We start from the raw sequence: 18,688 nt of genomic DNA, 5'->3' as shown, positions 1-18,688 counted from the left end.
CTTGTGCTTTACATCAGAATCCAGTTCCGCGATGTTTCTTTATTGGGGATCAGTAACTTGGGCTTAACAATGCTCTATCATGAGGGCCAGAGTATGGATCCATGTCAAGCTGCTCAAAAAAAATCTGTAATTCCAGCTCTAGGGGATCCTATGTGACTTCTGGCCTCAGTGACCACATATGCACATGCGTGCCTCTCTCTCTCTCTCTCTCTCTCTCTCTCTCTCTCTCTCTCTCTCTCTCTCTCTCTCTCTCTCTCTGGGTGTGTGTGTGTGTGTGTGTGAGAGAGAGAGAGAGAGAGAGAGAGAGAGAGAGAGAGAGAGAGAACACACGTGCGCGCATACACACACACACACACTCTAAACCCTTTTCCTTTTAAAAGTTTCTTTTCTCTATTTTTATATTTTTTTCTTGTCTGTCTTTAGATTAATTTGGTGGGAGGGGCGGTTTCGAGGCAAAGTTTCTCTGTGTAACAGTCCTGGCTGTCCTGACACTTGCTTTGTAGATCAGGCTAGCCTCAAACTCACAGAGATCTGCCTGCCTCTGTCTGCCAAGAGCTGGGATTAGCTTACTTCTTACAGTGGCTTTCCTAATGTCTTCATCTACTGAAATGACTGTGAATAACAGAGTTATTTCAGAGAATATGGTCTCTAAGTAAAACAAATACACAAGATAGTTTATAAGTCAGCAAAATATCCTAACAATATGAAAAAGAAAAATATAATTGTATGATAGCAAGTACTTGTATGTATAAGTAATATAAATGCCTAAGTTTGCATACTGTAAAAACCATAATGAAAGAGGAGCCAGGATGTAGGCTCAGTGGTAGAACACTTTACTAACATGAATGAGATCCTGGGTTCAATCCCCAGCACTGCATCGAGCCCTAACCCAACCCCACAAAACAAGAAAATCTGAAAACATTCAAAACAAAGTATCCAAGGTACTGATGAACACTAGGATTTACCAATACTATAAGCCACGGAAGATTATATTTTTACAAATAGGAAAATAAAAAAGAAATTATTTCATTGGAGGAAAAAGTGGCGTATCAGGCATATTGTAGACTGTTGAAGTGAAGAATAATTAGAATGTTTGATATTTACACAAATTATTTGACTCTTGTTTTCCTATCTTGTCAAAGAATGTCTCTGTGCTAATTAGAATATGGGGTGATTCAGACACAATGCAAACATGGGTGCTGAGACTTTAGCGATTGAAAAAACTTGGCACTCTGTATCCTGTTAGAGATGACGAGAAGCAGTGAAGATCAGAGCCCAAAAGGACTCAGGGACGTTGGTCTGTTGGCTACCTCGTGGAAGCTGAATGGTAGGTGTGAGCCACTAGTAGTACATATGGTTTGAATAAACATGGCCCCTTTAGGCTCATATATTTGAATGCTTAGTTACAAGAGAGTGGAACCATTTGAAAAGATTATAAAGATTAGGAGGTATGGCCATGTTAGATAGAGTAGGCGTGGTCTTGTTGGAGGAAGTGTGTCACTGGGGTTGGACTTTGAGGTTTCAAAGCCAATACCAGGTCCAGTAGCTCTCTCTCTTCCTGCTCCCTACGGATCAGGATGTAGAATTCTTAACTATTTTTCCAACACCATATCTGTCTGCATGCCACGATTGTCACCATGATGACAATGAACTAAGCTTCTGAAACTGTAAGCAAGCTAATTAAATGCTTTCTTTTGTAAGAATTGCCTTGATCATGGTGTCTCTTCATAGCAATAGAACAGTGACCAGAACAATAAGTATATATATAATATTTAACTTTCATGACTAGAATTCACATCACTATAATTGAAAACTATTTCAGTAATTAGCAAAATATCATTTGTAAATAGCATCAAGTATTTTTAAACTATTATTAATAAAATACAGTATATCCTTGAATTATATATATATACTATATATATGTATATTCACTGACATAATAATATTTGGGACAGATTATTTGCTCTGTTTCATTTATATAGTTTCTTTACTTGATTTTTCTCAATGACTGATCAGTACTCTGAAACCATCTTCTATGAAGCTAAGCTTACTTTGATGAGCTATTTATGCTTTTTTCAAATGTAGTGGATGTAAAAGCTCTATCTGAAATCAAAATTATCTGTAAATTGATGGTGTCTTGGATATTTTCTTATTGCTGTGAATAATGCCTGGCAAAATGGCAAGTTAAGGAAGGAAAGCTTCATTTTAGCTTTCAGTTCGGAGAAATTCAGCCCGCCATGACAGGGAAGACACGGAAGCACTTAGGAGACAGAATGGTTATCTGGTTGACCCCCCTTTGCGCTGTAACAGCACAGCCTTCACATTCCACCCCCACCCCCACCCCAGACCCGGGTCCTGCTGGAATAGGGACAGTCTGGATGGGGCAGCTCCCAATCAGTAAACAACCCCAAGAGAGTCTGACAACTGATGACCCTAAGCTAACCATCTTGAAAGGGACTTAGCAGCATATTTCTGTGGCTGTTGCAAATATTGTGTGTGCATCCTCAGTCCGCGAGCCGGAAAGTTCCTCTTTCCTCTCCAGCTGCAGGCTGACAGGTGGGGAGGCCCCTCGAGGGACTTCTTGGCACTCAGTAACGATTCCAGTATCACCCAATATTGTGATAATCGCACAAACACAGCACACAAATGCAGCTGTTATGAAGCCAGAATAAAACCATCCTAAACTGCACTTCAATCTCCCAGCCCTGCAATAAGACAAAATCTAAAAAAACTTACCTGAAAATTTTCTAAAATGTCAATCGGTGTAAATGCCCTCATAAAATGGACACCAAATAACCTACCACCTCAAGGAGCAATATAAACGTCAATCAAGAAACAGTATATAATCAAAAACTGGAAAAGGAGTTGATGAAAACCCTAGGGTAAAAATCATAGATTTTGTCACATTTATAATATCGGTCAGCACTTTTAAACATGCCTTTTGTTGGAATTTATGGAAACTGGCTTTCCTGACTCCTTTCAGGACAGTTATTCGGCGATATTTCCCTCCCTCCCTCCCTCCCTCCCTCCCTCCCTCCCTCCCTCCCCCCCCCCTCTCGTCCAGACGCCTCTAGAGGGCGCGGGAGTGCATCATGGGGAAGCAATGCGCATGCTCCTCCGCTCCGGCTGCGCTTCCTCCGTCCCACCCTCCGTTCGTCCCACCCTCCGTTTCCGCCGGAAGTTCTGGAAGAGAAGGCCGGAACTCGGGCGGTTCGTTCGCGTAAAAACTTTTGAAAGAGCCTATCAGCGCGAGGGAGGTACTTTTAAACCGTTCGCAGCCTTCAGCGGTGCTGAGCCCAGGCAGTGAGCGGCCTGCGCCATGGATCCTGACGTTTCGTCGCCTAGGCGGCTGGTGCGGCTTCTCAAGGAAAGACATAGAGGTTTCCAGATGTACATGCAGCGCCTGATAGCGAAGGTGGGCTGGGTGGCCGAGGCGGGGAGGGTGCGGCCGGCGGGCGGGCGGGCGGGCGGGAATCCAGCGCCCTGGGATCTGACCGGCTTTCCTTCTCCGCAGTATAACCATCCCTTTGAGGACGACCCGCTGGTGCAGATGGCCACGCTGACCTACGAGACACCCCAGGGTATGGAACCCTCCTCGTAGCAGTGTTCTAGAAAAGTGGGGTCTAGAATTTGCAGTGCAGCACCTGTTTCCCTTCACTCATAGGGGACGTTGCAACCGTGAATTGCTGATTTCCTAGTTATTTCTCACAAGAGAATACCCGGAGACACGGATGCAGCCTGATTTTTAAAATGCCTGGCGCGGAAGCCCGAGCTAATTGCTTAGCGGGACAGTGTCTCTGTGATAAAAAGGATGTTTACAACCATGGGTACTCCGTATGGGTGTGTTCACATTCACCGGTGTGCTCAAGCCAATATCCGGGACTGCTCGGTTCTCATTGTGTTGTGTAACTCGGACCCATCTGTTTTGGAGAGCATCTGTCAGGATGCAATTTTACCCCTCAGGAGCAATTTTATTTAATGCTATGGACTGCCTTAAGCGTCTTGGATTCTCTACCTGAGGTGTGTTTTGAATTCGATGAGGCCAGTTCCTTCCATAAGACTCATCCCTAATGTTTTCATTTACTAATACAATCTGATTTCAGATCACAGTCTGCCAAGGGTCCATAGGACCCACCTTGACAAGTGCAGTCTTTGCCCTTAGTTTTTTCGGCTGTTCAAGGCACACACACGTTCGGTGAAAGTTTAACACAGGCAGAAACAGAAATAATACCGCAACAGGTTGCTTTTGCTCCAGATGGGATCAGGACCCAGTAATCCTTAAGGGTGCTGCCTGTCTCTAGGCTTCTCTATGTGATTGTTCATGCAGGGTGGGCAATGTCTGGAATGTTTTGGACAGCCTGTCTGTCTCGAATAACACTCATTTTTGCCGGTGAAAACCTGATGTCGGTTATATGAGAACAACCGTGAAGTATCTTTACAGTTTGAGACCGTCACAGGTCAGCATATAACAGCCCTCCCTGAGAACTAGCCAGCCCACAGACTCCTAGGGCTACGGCTGTTAGCTAATAGCTCTGTATCCTAGCAAGCTCGTGGCTTGTATTCATGCCGCAAGTCCCTCATCCTGTAACTTATTCTAAGAGAGTTTGTGGCCTGGCATTTCCTAAGATGCTCCTGGCCCTTCCTGTGTAGTATGAACTCCTGTTCAAAGACAGTGATTGCAGTAGAGACAGCAGGGACGGAACCATTGGCCTGTATTGATGGTTCACCTGTGCCTGCACTTGTGCATTTTGTGGAATTCCATTTCGATCCTGCAGTGGAAGCTCCTGTTAAAGGTCATTGCAGTTAAATGTAGATTCCCCACCGAGAGGGCCACTCAGCCAGAGTGGCAAAGCCTCGGTGGGCCGCTTGAGCCCATATACTCAAGCATCGCTATCTTCTGGAAAGACTGTGTTGCAGTCAGCACCTCCCAGAATTCACATGCTGGCTCCGCTACGTGAGCGGAGAACCTGGGCTAGTCACTGCCAATGAACATGGTCTCTGTCCCTTGGGCTTCTAGGAGGGTGTAGGAGTTCTGTGCTGATGGGCTGTGGGTACTGAATGATGTCTCCTTGGTAAAATCTGGAGCAATGAGGGTGTTGTGCAATTTTTTTTTCTGCTTCTGTTAATACAGTCATATCAAACCTCAAAACCCACCCTTCTTCTAAGTAACTTGTATTTTCTCAGGAGATTTAGAAGAACTGACAGGTTCTGCTAGTGAGTGACAGGACTGGGACACTTGAACTCCAGCGTTCTCTGTATCATGCCACTAGACTGCCCTAGGAAAGCACTGACTTCCAGGATGAGGTGCAAAAATTGCCCTATAAAAATGCTTGCTCTAAGCCAGGCAGCGGTGGTGGTACACGCCTTTAATCCTAGCACTCGGGAGGCAAAGGCCAGTGGATCTTTGTGAGTTCAAGGCTAGCCGTATCTATATAGTGAGTTCCAGGACTGCTAAGGCTATACAGAGAAACCCTTTCTCGGGGGGGGGGGGGGGGAGTTTGCTCTGTGAATGTATGCTATATGTGCCTTCTCCCCAGTGAATATGCATCCTAAGAGTAGTATGGAATATGAGCTGTCCTCAGCTCTTCAGGTTGAAATTGGGAAGCTGCTGCTTTCTGGATCGGAGAGATTGTCATTAGTGATGTTTATCCAGCACTGTCAAATCTGAATTGCTTTTCATGTTCACCTTTTGTGCTGTTCAGCTTGGCTTTCTCTCCATGCATTTGGAGCAGGAACTGAGCATTTCCGGTTACTTCAATTGTCGTCTTCCTCTTTTAAGGACTGAGAGTTTGGGGAGGAAAGCTGATAAAGGAAAGGAACAAGGGACAAACTCAGGTAACTGCCATCAAGTTTACTGCCTTAATGCTTTGCTGTGGTGTGTCGGTGTGACTGATCCCAGGGTGGCTGAGCCCCCAGGCCACTGCTGAGAGCTGTGAGAGACTGCCCCAGGGACGCTTCTCTTTCTCTGCCTTTTCTCCTCTGAGGATCCACCAAGAAGTGTTTCTTCCATTGCCTGGCTCTTGTGTGCTACCTTTTCTCCAGCATAGTCCATAGGGCCCCTCACGACAGTCGTATCTGTGCAGATGCTGGACCAGCTTGGAGACCTTCAGGCTGTGTACGAGACCAGCTGGGGGCGCCTTTGTTGGGTCCTTATAAAGAAGACCAAATCACATTTCCTTTGAGGGAAAAACAGTGCCCCTTTCCTCTTCGGGAACCAGGCAGCAGAAAGATGAGAGGAGGCAGAGAGCCGACCCACACAGCCTTCTGCCCTTCTCTGCCTCAGCCGTACAGCTAGTGATCGGACAGGGCTCCCTGCTGTGAGGCTGGGTGTGATCTTTTGCCCTAGGAATGAGTATAAGACTGTCTAGTCTAATTGAATCTCGGGCAACCATGATTCCTGGGGAAGCCTGTTACCCAGAGTAGAACATCAAAATTAAGGTTACACAGCTTAAACAGCCATTCTGTTAACTAATTAACTAATTAACTAAGCTTCCCTGGTTTATTATAGCTGCAGGAAGACTAGAGCTCTTGGGTTAGCGGACCACAGTGCCATGTGATCATTGGTGCCACCTTAGTTCCTATCTGTAAGTGCACCTCACACCCCTTTCCAGTTAACCAGTAAGGGAACCCTTGTTTTCACCAGTTGGTATACTCTAAATGCTTTTTGGCTTTTTGAGGTGAAATCACTAGCCCAAACTAACCTGGAACTTGCTATGTAGCCCAGGCTGGCCTCAGACTCTCATCAGCCCTCCTTTGGCCTCTAGAGTGCTAGTGTTACAGCCATGTTCTGTGGTGGCTAGGTTTTGTTTGTTTGAAATTGCTAATCGGTTCCAAGGAAGGCATTTGCCCTTTCACCTTCCTCTGTTATGAATCAGGGTATGCATGCTTTTGTCTGTAAAGATGTAAGTATTTGGGGATGTGCCAGGCATGTGTGTGTTATTGTTGGTCAGCTCGGTCGTGTGAGGGGAGCCACCAGAAGGGTGAACGTGAGCACAGCTGATCTATTCCATGGCTTGGTTTATGAAGCCCATTGCATGGCTCTCAAGGAGCAGCCCATCCGAGTCCTTGTGTCCTCCTGGGCCACAGAATGCAGCGACACACCTGACAGCCCAGTGCTAGAATGGTCATCCTGGTAGCAAAAGTTATTTAAGGTTTTTGTTTAAAATGTAGAAGACCCTCTGGCTGGGGTCTGTAGAATTGCCAGAGTTTTATTAGGACTAGAAAAGTGAGCGTGCATAGCCTGTAGGTACAGCTGGGGACCTCCACAGTGTTACTGGGTTTATCATTGGTGATCTCCCCCCAAGACCAAGTGTTTGTGCTGGTTCCAAGATTGCCCTTGGTGGGAGTCAGGAAGTCAGAATGGACTGACTCCCCATTGCCCTGCACTGGTTTGCCATGGGCTCACACATACAAGCAGTAGGGGTGCTGAGGACTGCCTGCTTCCATGAGTGTCAGGAGTCACTTAGTTTGGTGCTTATGGGCCACCTCAGGTCCCCTGGGCCCATAGAGCTAGCTCCTGAAAGGACATCGCTCACTGGGCTGGCTTCTAAAATCATGCAAGCAGTCTTCTATGTTGAGTGCTGACACTTTACTAACAGGCACTTGTTGGTGCCATCTTCGTGGAGCCTGGTGAATACAGGCCTTAGAGAGCAGAAGTGGCCTCTCTGGGGGAGTGACCATTTGGCAGTGCTCAGTGGCTCCACCCAGCAGGAACTGCAGCGGCCACTTGTAGATCCCAGGTCAGCCTTGTGGGTTCCTGGCTACTGCTATAGTCTCTCCTTGACCAGTGGAACTTTCCGCTGTCTTCTGGGAGTCTGAAGGCCTTCATTAAGCACGTACAGGAAGATAATTACAAAGCTTTTATTTCCCTGTGTCCCACTAGAATTGTGAATGTATGATATGCAATGGCTAGAAATGTGTTGTTACTTCATCAAGCTTGTATTTCTTGATTTTTTTTTTTTTTATATACCCCAAGGACCCTTCTGTGAAGATGATTACCAGACTAAATAAGCAAGCTCTGGAGGACACTGAGCGTTTCCAGCTCTGGACAGAAGTCCTGGAAGCTGGTGAGTGTCGCCTTGTTAGAAAGGGAGGCTAGGGACAAGGCTGGCTTGTCCTACAAGCAGTTTACAGCTGAGGTATCTCATTGTTAATGTTTTATGTAGATTTCTTGTCCTCCTAGGTCCTTGGGTGGGGACCCATATCTTTCCCACTGGTGTCAACATCTAGTAGATCTTAGGGGTTGCCCTTGAAGGTGATTGGAGCACCATCTTCTATAGACATGACCCCTCTCCAGCCTCTGCAGCCAATGTCTGTCTTTGCTATCTCAGCTTCGCTCCCTTCCCAAGGTTTCCAGGCTGTGCTCTTCCTGTCTCCCTGGCTCCCTCCAGTCAATCCCTTTGCGGCCACATTACAGAAGGGTAGTTTTTTCCAAGTGAAAACAGGGAGCAGGTGGTAATACTGCTTGCTGGGGTTCCTCATTTCCTGGTATTAATTCAGATCCTAGCTCCACAAACACCTAGATCCACTACCTCCCCCACTGTTTGAAGCTACTCAGAATGGTTCCCTGAGTGCTTGCTACCTTGGGTGTCGAGGCCATGAGCACCCTTGAATGTTTCAGTGAGTCCTAAGTTAAAAGTTCTGCTCCTCGGCCTGACTAGCCTTATTTCACAGTCCGGGGACAGTAGGTGGGGACTCAACCCTGGGAGTTTGGTCTGCTTGGTGACTGACTGTCAAGTGTCTCCGATCAGAGGTTCGTGACGTGGCGAATCTGCTGCTCCTGTTGTCAGGTGGGGTATCTTCCTGATCAGAGGTGCTGGACTACTGGTGATCGGGTTTTTTGTTTTGATTTTTGTTTTGTTTATTGAGACAGGGTTTCTCTGTGTAGCCCTGGCTGACGTGGAACTAGCTCTGTAGACCAGACTGGCCTCAAACTCAACAGAGATCTGCCTGCCTCTGCCTCCTGAGTGCTGAGATTAAAGGCGTGCACCACACTCTTAATAACCCCTAAGCCATCTTCCCACCCCCAGAGGAACATTCTTAAGCCAACAGGGATCTTTACTGTAGACATATCTCAACTGATGCATAAACTACCTGTGAGATGCTTCATGCGTTCATATTTTCTTCACTTTCAGAAAGCAGCAGTGCAGATACAAGGTCAGACCAAGAGGAACAGCTATCTTGCACCTCGATGGTAAGAGAAGCTTCTAATAACAATAGGCAGAATCGTGTGGCTGCAGCTCCCAGACAGCATATGACCTGGGGCAGCACCCCTCTTTTCTAGATGTCCCCCAAGTCTCTGCTGCTGCCCTCCGCTCTGGTCACCCCTTCAGATCCCGAGGCCCCCACTCCTCAGAGGCCAGTTCTCTGCTCACTTCCACTGTTGGATGAGCACAGACCAATTCAGAAAGGTGCTCGCTACATGCCGTCATCTTTGACTGGCCTCTAGATGTTGTGGTTTATAGTTACCCAGCCTAGCCTTGTCAGACAGGGACATGACTGAATACTTCCAGGTCAGCGTTTAAAAATCTATATGGTCAGCTGGGCTGTGGTGGCACACACCTTAATTCCAACACTTGAGAGACAGGGGCAGGTGGATCTCTGAGTTCACGGCCAACATGGTCTACAGAGTGAGTTCCAGGACAGCTAGGGTTGTTTATACAGAGAAACCCTGCCTCAAAAAATCAAATGAAAAGTAAATTTGTATGGTCACAAGGTTACTAGCCTAAAAGCTGAGTGCCCTTATGTATTGTTTCCTGTAGTGTCCCCAGGGTGCGAGTGACCTGCCTCCTTGTACCCTGTGGGTCTCACTTCCATGGTTGGTTAGTGAAGGTGACAGCCCTCATGGAGCTTAATTGGTAGAGCACTTTCCTGGCCATGTGGCACTGGATGTCAGAAAGGGAGGTGAACCCTTCTGGTGTCAAGAGTGGGAGAGCCAAAGCTCTCTTCTCAGTCGGCAGCCAGAGTGTTCAGATTGTCTCCAACCTCCCCACTTTGTTTCTGAGTAACGCTGTTATAGACATCTTCAGGATTGTGCGCTCTTGGTCGTTAGTTTTAGTTTAGATCCCTGATGAATTCCCTGCAGCCGCACAGTGGGTCTGGAAGCTCTAAGAGCCCAAGCCACATTATGACAGCGAATGCGGAAGAGTGACTGGATAACTTCCTTTAAATAGTCAGGCATACGTGAGCTTTCGGATTGCTCCGGAATTCGCAAGGCTGAAAGTACCTGGCATTCTTGCTCAGTATTTTGACTTCTCTTTCTGACCAGCTTTCAGTGCCTGGAAGCCCTTTGAAAAATGACTTAAGAAGGAAGTACTTGGCCAAGATGCATGTCCGGCTTCGAGATGAGGAGTATTTTAAGGTAATTTGTGTGTGTTGGTGAGACTGACCAGGCATTGAAGACAAATTGGGGTGCAGTAGTTGGGGTTTCATGTGCTGTCCTCAGAGCCTGTGAAGGGATTTGGTAATTATGTCCACACTCTTCACAAACTGTCAGCCTTTCTCTTTTCTTAGTGAGCACCTCGCGGAGTCATGCAGGGGCGGCTTGTCCACGTGCATGGGCTGGCTCAGCTCCAGGGGGCACAGACTCCGACTGCAGCTCTAGGGCTGGCTGCGCAGCTGAGGAAATAGCTACCCCACCTTCCCTGGTGCGGTCACACCCTGCTCCCAGCCTGCAGGCCTCTCTCCTAGCCCAGGTGCCCTCTGCTCCACGGCATGCTTTCTCAGTGTTTTTGCCTTACACAGCCTAGGACCACCTGCCATCAGGTGACGTCACCCGTAGTGAACTGGGCCCTCCTTCATCAGTTAATAATCAGGACATGCCCACAAACTACCCGCTTGAGATTCTCTTCAGGTGATTGACCATGGCTACGTCAGGTTGATAGCTAATGCTAACTCGGGCAGTTAGTGTTGGAAGTTACCCTGAAGATGTCACCTCTGGTTTCCCAAAGCATCTTTCATAAAGCAAAGGACACCCTAATACCCTAATGTCAGATGCCTAAGAAGTAATGTTAAGTTACAAGCAATGGCACCCCTCTGACAGCTGCAAGTTCCCATGAAGTCAATAATTCTTACTGTGCTGATGGCCAGTGGAAGCCTGTTTGGGGATTCATCGGTCACTGCCATAGGAATACATTCTCTATCACCTAGCAGAGTAGTTGACATCCTCCTGGCTGTTATGTGGTCAGAGGAGAGGGCTGGAGTTAGGCCTGAGTTTATCTGACCTCTGCCCGCCACCTACATGGCCTCTGGACATTCTGACTAATCCAAGTTGTCCCAGTTAGGGTTTCTGTTGCTGTGAGAGACACCATGACCACAGCAACTTTTATAAAGGAAAACATTTAATTGAGGTGGTGGCTTCGAGTTTCAGGAGTTCAGTCCATTATCCTCATGTCGATCACAGTGGCAGGCAGGCAGACTTGGTGCTGGAGAAGGGGCAGCAACAGAAAGTGGAGTGTCTCGCTGGGCGTGGCTTGAGCACATATGAACCCTCAAAGCCCACCTCCACAGTGACACACTTCCTCCAACAAAGCCCTGCTTCCTAGGAGTGTCGCTCCATTTGGGGCCATTGTCTTTTCAAATCACCACACAAGAGTAATGGTAGCCAAGAGCCATTGCTAGTCGGGCAGGGAGTAGCTGCCAGAAATGAGGCTGTGTCCTTGGGGACAGAGTTCTCAGATGTTTAGGAACACCCCTTCCCTCTGTGGCTTGAAGATTGTCAGCCACTGTCATGTTACAAATACACTGCCATGTGTATTTTTAGGACGAGCCCAGTTCCATAAGCCCAAGGTCTTAATATCCCAAACTCTTACAATCATTGGCTCTGATTTCAGAACGCCGAGAAGAGAGACGGAAAAGATACACTCATGACTTGGGTTCCTCCCTCACCTGTCACACCAGAACCTGGTGAGTATGAGGGAGTGATTTTACATGAACTTTTATCTGTGGATACTTAGGGCCCTTGGCATCACCTATGGTGGGTGTTCAATGTGGGGTGTGTCTCACAACATAAACTTAGTGATGTGTGCATATCCTAGAACGTAACGACTACTTCAGTAGAGCCTCACTGTAGTCCAGGCCATCCTGCAAGTTTTTATAGTGAGCTGCTTTCCCTCTGTGGTCACGCCACCAGGTGTTACATAGCTCTTTGCCCTCGGTGTGAACATTTTGAGTCTAGCAGCACAGGGGTAACCAGTGGCATCCATCTGTGTGTCACGGGTAACACTGGTCATCGTTCCTTCACTGGCCTCCCTGGCACATATGCATGAACGTGAGCACTCTATATTTACTTAGCTCATATTTGTAGCACCCCTAAATGCTTCACATGTGCTTCCCAGGAACCAGGTGATTCTCCATGACTATTGCAAGTTTAGAATGTGCCAGAAACTTCTCATTGGCATGACACAATTTTACCAGTTGAGCCACAGTGTCCTTTGCAGCCGTTTTTGTCAGCTGGCACCCGTTGCACTTAGCGGCTCCATGAGTTGCCACCGCTGTTGTTTTTCATGCTTTTCACCTGTCTGAGTGCTCCAGCTGGGCTTCTCCCGTTTCTGTAGGATGGATTCTACCTTTTAAAATCCGTGAAATAGTCGTGTGATACAGCAGTCAAAGCTGCACCTTGCTTTGCAGTCTTCCCAACCATCCCTATAGAGGTCAGGAGTTTGGGGTCATTTGCTGGCTTTTGTTCCACAAGTGCGTGCATGTGTTGAGGTGCTACAGCCCACAGAGTCCAGATTCCCCTGGCGCTGCAGTCACAGGCATTTGTCTGTTGCCCACTGCAGGTGTTGGGAACCGAACTCTGATACTCTGGGAGAGCAAGTGCTCCTAACCTCAGCGTCTCTCCAGGCCCCTGCCTTGGCTTTTTTGATTGAATATGCTTATGTTTATAGAATTTTCCTTTCTAATTCATTTTTAAAGTTTTTAATCCATATGTGTATTGTATCGGCCTTTGAGTTGATAGCCATCTATAAACAGTATAAGGGGGAGAAAACTCCTCTTGCAAAACTGGGGTGAAAAGTCAAAATCTAATTTTGGTTGCTAAAATAAAGTCTCCCAAGGAAATCTATCCTTAACATCCCCAGGGTTACTTTGTGTTACTTTAAACCGTGTGATTGTGATCCCTCTTGAGCTCCCTGACCTTCTCTAAGTATGGGCGAGTTGAGCCATGGTTTACCTTGACTTTGTATATTTTTCTCCCAGGATGCCAGGATAGTATCTCTACAGTGAGCCTTAGTAGCCCTAAAGAGTCAACTTCAGCTGATATGAGCCTTATACCTAGAAATGACAGCTTCTCCTTACTAGAGACCAGCAGCAGCAGTTTAAACAACCAGTCCCTTGAGGCTGATGACATTTGCAATGTGACAGTCAGTGATATGTATGAAGGCATGATCCATTCGATGAGTAGGCTGCTGAGCCTAAAGCCATCGTGCATAATCTCCACCAAGACCTACATCAACCAGAACTGGAACCTCAGGAGGAGGCTCTCACATAAGAGTGGGGTGCACTTGAATAGGACATACTGCTATGGGAGCAAGCCCTCCCGAAGGAGCTCCAAGAAGGGGCCCTGCTCAGAGCCAGGGAAAGAGGCCACGATACTAAGAAACTGCACCAACCTACCGCACATTGTTACCCTCAAGACAGACTTAAAACTAGAAAGGGAAGCTTTCGAAGGAAGCAAACTCCAAGTCCATAAATGCAGTCCAGCTTGGAAGGCGCTTCACAGGACACCTCAGAAGTGTTTGAACTTAAACACACTGAACTGTCTTGAGCAAGAAAATGGAGCGAAGGCATTCCCGTTGCTAATTTCACCTGGTAAAATAGTTCCCAGACCAAGGATGCTACCTGGGGAAATTGAAATGAAATTTGACAAACTAGCTCAGGAATGTAGCCTGTCTTCTGGGAAACAGCTTTGCCAGACTGGCCCCACTGAGTCCTGGGCTGTAGATGTGTACAGAGGTGGTTCTAGAAGCCCAGGCAGCCCCCAGGGCATAAAAACCCACAGGTTGAGTTCACTTTTCAACAGAGAAAAGGCAAAGAGGTCAAGTGAGGCTTTTGAAGACCTGAGCAAAATATCTGTCAAAGCAAATAGATCCCTCCCGAGGAGCTATCCTGCTCTGTTGGCGTCAGAGGGCAGCACCTCACAAAACCCAGGCCTTTCTCAGCAGAAGGCTGGCCTTTTTCTTCAAGAACCTGATTCTGGACCAATCAGAAGAAAGACAGTATCACCCAGGACTGCTATTTCAGCACCATGGAGAGGGTCTTGGCCCAGTGGACTGGACCACTATGAAGAGATTAAAAAAGAATTTGATAAGATTTATCAGAAGTATTGCCTGATGTCACCTCAGCGGGTGAAGGTGACCTCATATGTTAGAGTATCTCCAAAAAAAGCTGGTGCTGCTCTTCCTTGTCAGACAGCCGACTTAAGAAAATTAAATCCAGACTCTGGATTCCAGCATTCTCTAAAATTGTCAGCATCTGACGGGAACAGAAGCCCGCGTGGCTCAGTTCCAACTGAGGCACACGTATCTGCGCGGACTGCTCGTACCTCTGAGAGAGACCCTCCGATCCCAGCCAAGAGGTGCAAGTTGTCGTACTCCCCTCAGGATTCTTCAGGAGCAGTGGACCAAACAATGCCCTGGCCATAGAAGCAGACTAGCCCCGTGTGGCCGGGCTGCTGAGGAGGTGTTTCTGTCTGTTGAGCCTGCCGGCTATGTGGAGTGAGTAGCTGTGGGGAGAGAAGGCACTATGGCAGACACTTCTCTTTCTCTTGCTGGAGATGGTACAGTCAACCACTGCAGCTCCCTCCCCGTAGCCGTCAGCCCCTGTCCAGCTACCTCCCCTCTTCCACATCACCAACATCTTTGTCTTTTCATGTGGAGTGTTGGTGCCTTGGGCTTCCCCAACCACTCAGCCAAACTTACCCATTATTTGGTCTCCTAATTATATTCAAGGGGATTCTCAATGGCATTCTTTTAATTTTAATTATTTACCTTGTCTCTACTCCCCCCTCCCCATCTTATCCGTCCTCACTTGTGCCTCTGTGTAGTTGAATGTCTCTTGGTATCCACGGGTCTTCGAGGGGACATGGTGTAGACATGGGTAAGTCCATGGATTTGGGGCACAACACAACCATTGGCTTGATCTTTGGAGCTCTGGGTTTTGTGGGGCTTTTTTTTTTCTTTTTGGAGGTTTTTGTTTCATTTGGTTTTTGAGGCAGGGTCTTATATAGTGTGAGCTGACCTCAGCCTCACTGTATAGTCTGGGTGCCCTTGAGTTCCTGATCCTTCTGCCTCTGTTTCCCAAATGCTGAGATTATTTTTGTTTTCTAATTTATTTCCACGGATAAAATACTTTGTGAACTATATATTCCTGGTTGAACTTCCAGAAAGGGTCCCACCTAGGATCAGGCCAGACGACACAGAAGGAATAGGACCAGACCTGCAGAGCAACCCCAGTCCTAGGTGCCTTGCCAACTGGTTCTCTGGCTGCCTGGTGTGGCAGTGTCCCTGGTAGGGTGTACCCGCCAACAATCCCCTTTGCTGTTGATCTTAAGTTGTTTTGTCTAATTGTCTCAACCCCCAGATTGCCCTTTGGCTTTCCTAGGCGAAACAGCCACCGTTGTGTGTCTCAATGGCCTGCTCCAGACACTGGAAGTGATTGTGAGACTGCACTCATGTTTGGGTCCTAAGATCCTCTAGAGACCTTAGCCACTTACAGATAGTGAGTGGGTACAGTCTGCCTTCAACTTGCCCAGTAGCCTTTGTAAATGACTCCCAGCCCAGCAACATAAACAGCTACAACTTGGTGCCCATTGGTGCACTCTGCTAATGGCAACAAACATTGTGCTTGGCTTTCACCTTGGTTTTTTGTTGTTATTTTGGGGGGGGGGGGTTGTTTTGAGGTGCTAAGGATGGAACCCAAGCTTCATGCTCTCTTCATGAGAGCTGACACGGACCCACACTCCAGTCTGCCGACTTGAGTCTGACAGGTTCCCAGTGCACTTGATGTTCTAGTCACCTCTGCTGGAGCTGGGCTTACTCTGGGTTCACGTGAACCCATCTAGTGCCAAGCATCACAAGTAACTTCTCTGATTTCTTAGTTTTCTGATATTATGTGTAATACAGTAGCTAGAGAGCTTAAGCCTTCTGTTGTGCTTTTGTTGTTGTTTGTTTGTTTGTTTTGTTTTTCGTGACAGGGTTTCTCTGTAGCTTTGGAGCCTGTTCTGGAACTAGCTCTTGTAGACCAGGCTGGCCTCGAACTCACAGTGATCCGCCTGCCTCTTCCTCCCAAGTGCTGGGATTAAAGGCGTGTGGTGGGATTAAAGACCACCACCTGGCCGACTTAAACCTTTTACTCTCCTGAATTCTGTTACTTTATAAAAGAAAATCCACATCAGAAATGGGACATTTCCTCAGTTCTGCTGGTCACCTTTTAGCCTATAAGTGTTCTACACAGTGGGGAGGGGAGCCCAAGGCACAGATGTGTGTAGATATCTTATATGATATATCTTGGGCCAGTGCACAAGTGGCTCTACAGTTATTGATATCAACACTTTACTGCTTATTCAATGGGAGCCAAAAAATAAAAAGCTACAAAAGTCACCCTTGCTGAGAGGTCTCAGCAAGCTAGTTGCTTCTGACTGGGTGATTGCCTCCCTGGTTGGGGTTGGGAATCCCCTGTGTGGTGCTGCCTTCAATACAGTTGCCTGCCCTAACCTCACCCTAGACCACTCTGTTGCCATCCCAAGACTTAGAAAATCTGTCCTTGTTCTCTCTTCCGCATCTGTTTACTAGATACAGGGCTAATTACCCCTTTTCCTCCTTGCCAAACTGTTCTAGGGCCCCACTGAACTGTTCCAGCAACATTCCTTGAGCACCTCAGGCCGGGGTAAGCTTTGAACATTGCTTCCCCAGGGTGTCATGGTTGGCTACAGATACATCTTTTGCTTTAGGAATTAGGCCCCTGGGGGCAGGCTGGTCAGTAATTTCACCTTCGCTTGCTGCTTGGCACCGTGCGTCAGATGTGGGCGAGCACTGCATGACCACACCCACAAAGGCTCAGCAAAGGATGAAGAGGCCCCATTGCCCCTTGGTCAGCTCTGGGATGCCGTGTCCACATAGCCAGGAACCTGCACTCCAGAGAGCCATGGCGGAATATTTCAGAGGGAGAAGAGAGATGGGTACTCATTCTTTATCAAGTTGTTTTTTGTTGTTGTTTTTTTCTACAAATGAGATCATTTTCTACAAAATGATTTGCCTTGCTATGGCTGACGTGACCCTGACGAGAGTTTACACCTTACATTGGGGCCACTTAGGGCAGTCCTCTGGGTGAAGCCAAGAGCCAGTGCTGATTGCAGTTGTCCAGGACTTTGAGGGTCTCCAAGGCTGCCCTCCTGACGCCAGCATCGGAATCTAGCTGTAGGTCCTGGAGAGCTGAGTGGGAATAGAAAAGAGCAGGCCTTCTGGTCAGGACCACATGAATTCTGCTGATTGAGGCAGGCTGACACCAGCAGGGACACCCCTGGGAAGCTGGTGTGGAATCAAAAGTGGGCCATAGGCCTAAGTTCCCACACTCTCCACACACCTGTCAGGACTCCTTACACCACCTTGGCTGTGGGATTGGGGCAGAGGCTGCTGAAGTAGCTGAGAACGGGGATGGCATGGACTCCACCTACCAAATGGTCCTGGAAATCTCTCCCTACATGCAGTCCCAGGTCCAGCTATTCCCTCTTCCCCGAGCAGCTCACAGTCAGGAGTCACCAGCCCTTTCCCATCATGGTCTCAAAGTGTCAGTGAGTCATAAATTTCTACAACTGAGTCTGTGCCACTTAACAATTCCGAAGCCCCACAAGGTCCATCTTCTTCAGATAATGGGCAGACAGCTGCTTCATGATAATTCCTGAAATGACAGAGGTACTCCTTATACCAGGGAGTGTTCAGCAGACAGTTCTGCCTCCCTCCTTCAAGAGGTGCAGGTTAATCTATGAAGATATCTGTCAAGTATTGTCAGGCTGAAGTCGGTAGTGAGCACCCTTATTCAAGCAAGTATGGAGCCCTGTGAACTAGTAGGCCCGGTACTGTAAGGTAGACCTAGATTCTCATCCCAGCCCAGACACTTGTCTCTCCATCCAGGCCTGGGGCTTCAAGGCTCCCCTTAGCCTGAACACATCTGTCCGCTCACCTGCCAAGGCACAGGCAGCGATTCTGATCCTTGACAAATTGCTCTTCATGAAGATCGTTGTTTCTACCAGGAAGCCACAAAGAGTAGCAGGCTTTTTCTGGGCCTGCAACAAACAAGTGCTACATGTTGAGGGTGAGATGGGGACAGGCATTCCCATCTGATGAGTCAGTGCTTGGCCATAGAGGGCAAGGACCCCTCCCAGCACCACCCAGCAGAGCAGCTGGGCCCAGTAATGACCCTTAGCTCCTGGTTTCGTAAACCTGTGCTGTCCAAAACACCAGCTACTGGCCACTCTTGGCCCCCGAGTGTGGGAACATGGCTGATGGGAATATCAGGGACCTTCCTGGACTTGGTCATAATTTAGTTACCTGGATCTAAATAAATCCTATTGTCAAAATTAACTTTTGTCTCTACTTTGATTGTGGCAGTTATAAAAGGTAATGTGGGCATCCTCACATTGTCCCTTTAGGTGTTTCATGGTAAAAGGTGAACATGGGGTCATAAACCAACC

General features: G+C 47.6%; 2 protein-coding genes across 4 annotated transcripts in view; one reads left to right on the top strand and one right to left on the bottom strand.

The window, feature by feature from the left end:
* The first annotated feature begins 3,188 nt into the window (after positions 1 to 3,188).
* Positions 3,189 to 18,578, top strand: Hjurp (Holliday junction recognition protein). Its single transcript, XM_048441772.3, has 8 exons — positions 3,189 to 3,415; positions 3,515 to 3,581; positions 5,780 to 5,835; positions 7,976 to 8,066; positions 9,135 to 9,193; positions 10,268 to 10,360; positions 11,832 to 11,904; positions 13,198 to 18,578. Exons 1-8 carry the CDS (start codon positions 3,320 to 3,322, stop codon positions 14,640 to 14,642), a joined length of 1,980 nt encoding a protein of 659 aa, XP_048297729.1. The 5' UTR covers positions 3,189 to 3,319; the 3' UTR covers positions 14,643 to 18,578.
* Positions 17,173 to 18,688, bottom strand: part of Mroh2a (maestro heat like repeat family member 2A) — a 38,494-nt gene continuing 36,978 nt past the window's right edge. For all 3 annotated transcript variants that reach the window (XM_087905245.1, XM_087905264.1, XM_087905256.1), the window contains exons 40-42: positions 18,178 to 18,280; positions 17,830 to 17,895; positions 17,173 to 17,429 (exon numbers count right to left, since the gene is read on the bottom strand). In XM_087905245.1, coding sequence (XP_087761371.1) covers positions 17,308 to 17,429; positions 17,830 to 17,895; positions 18,178 to 18,280 — 291 coding nt within the window. In that variant the 3' untranslated portion in view covers positions 17,173 to 17,307. The remainder of the gene's footprint in view (positions 17,430 to 17,829; positions 17,896 to 18,177; positions 18,281 to 18,688) is intronic.

This window comes from Myodes glareolus, chromosome 1 (genome assembly GCF_982192425.1).
Source record: "Myodes glareolus chromosome 1, mMyoGla1.1, whole genome shotgun sequence".
Taxonomy (NCBI): Eukaryota; Metazoa; Chordata; class Mammalia; order Rodentia; family Cricetidae; genus Myodes; species Myodes glareolus.
This window is presented reverse-complemented; position numbering and strand designations above follow the sequence as displayed.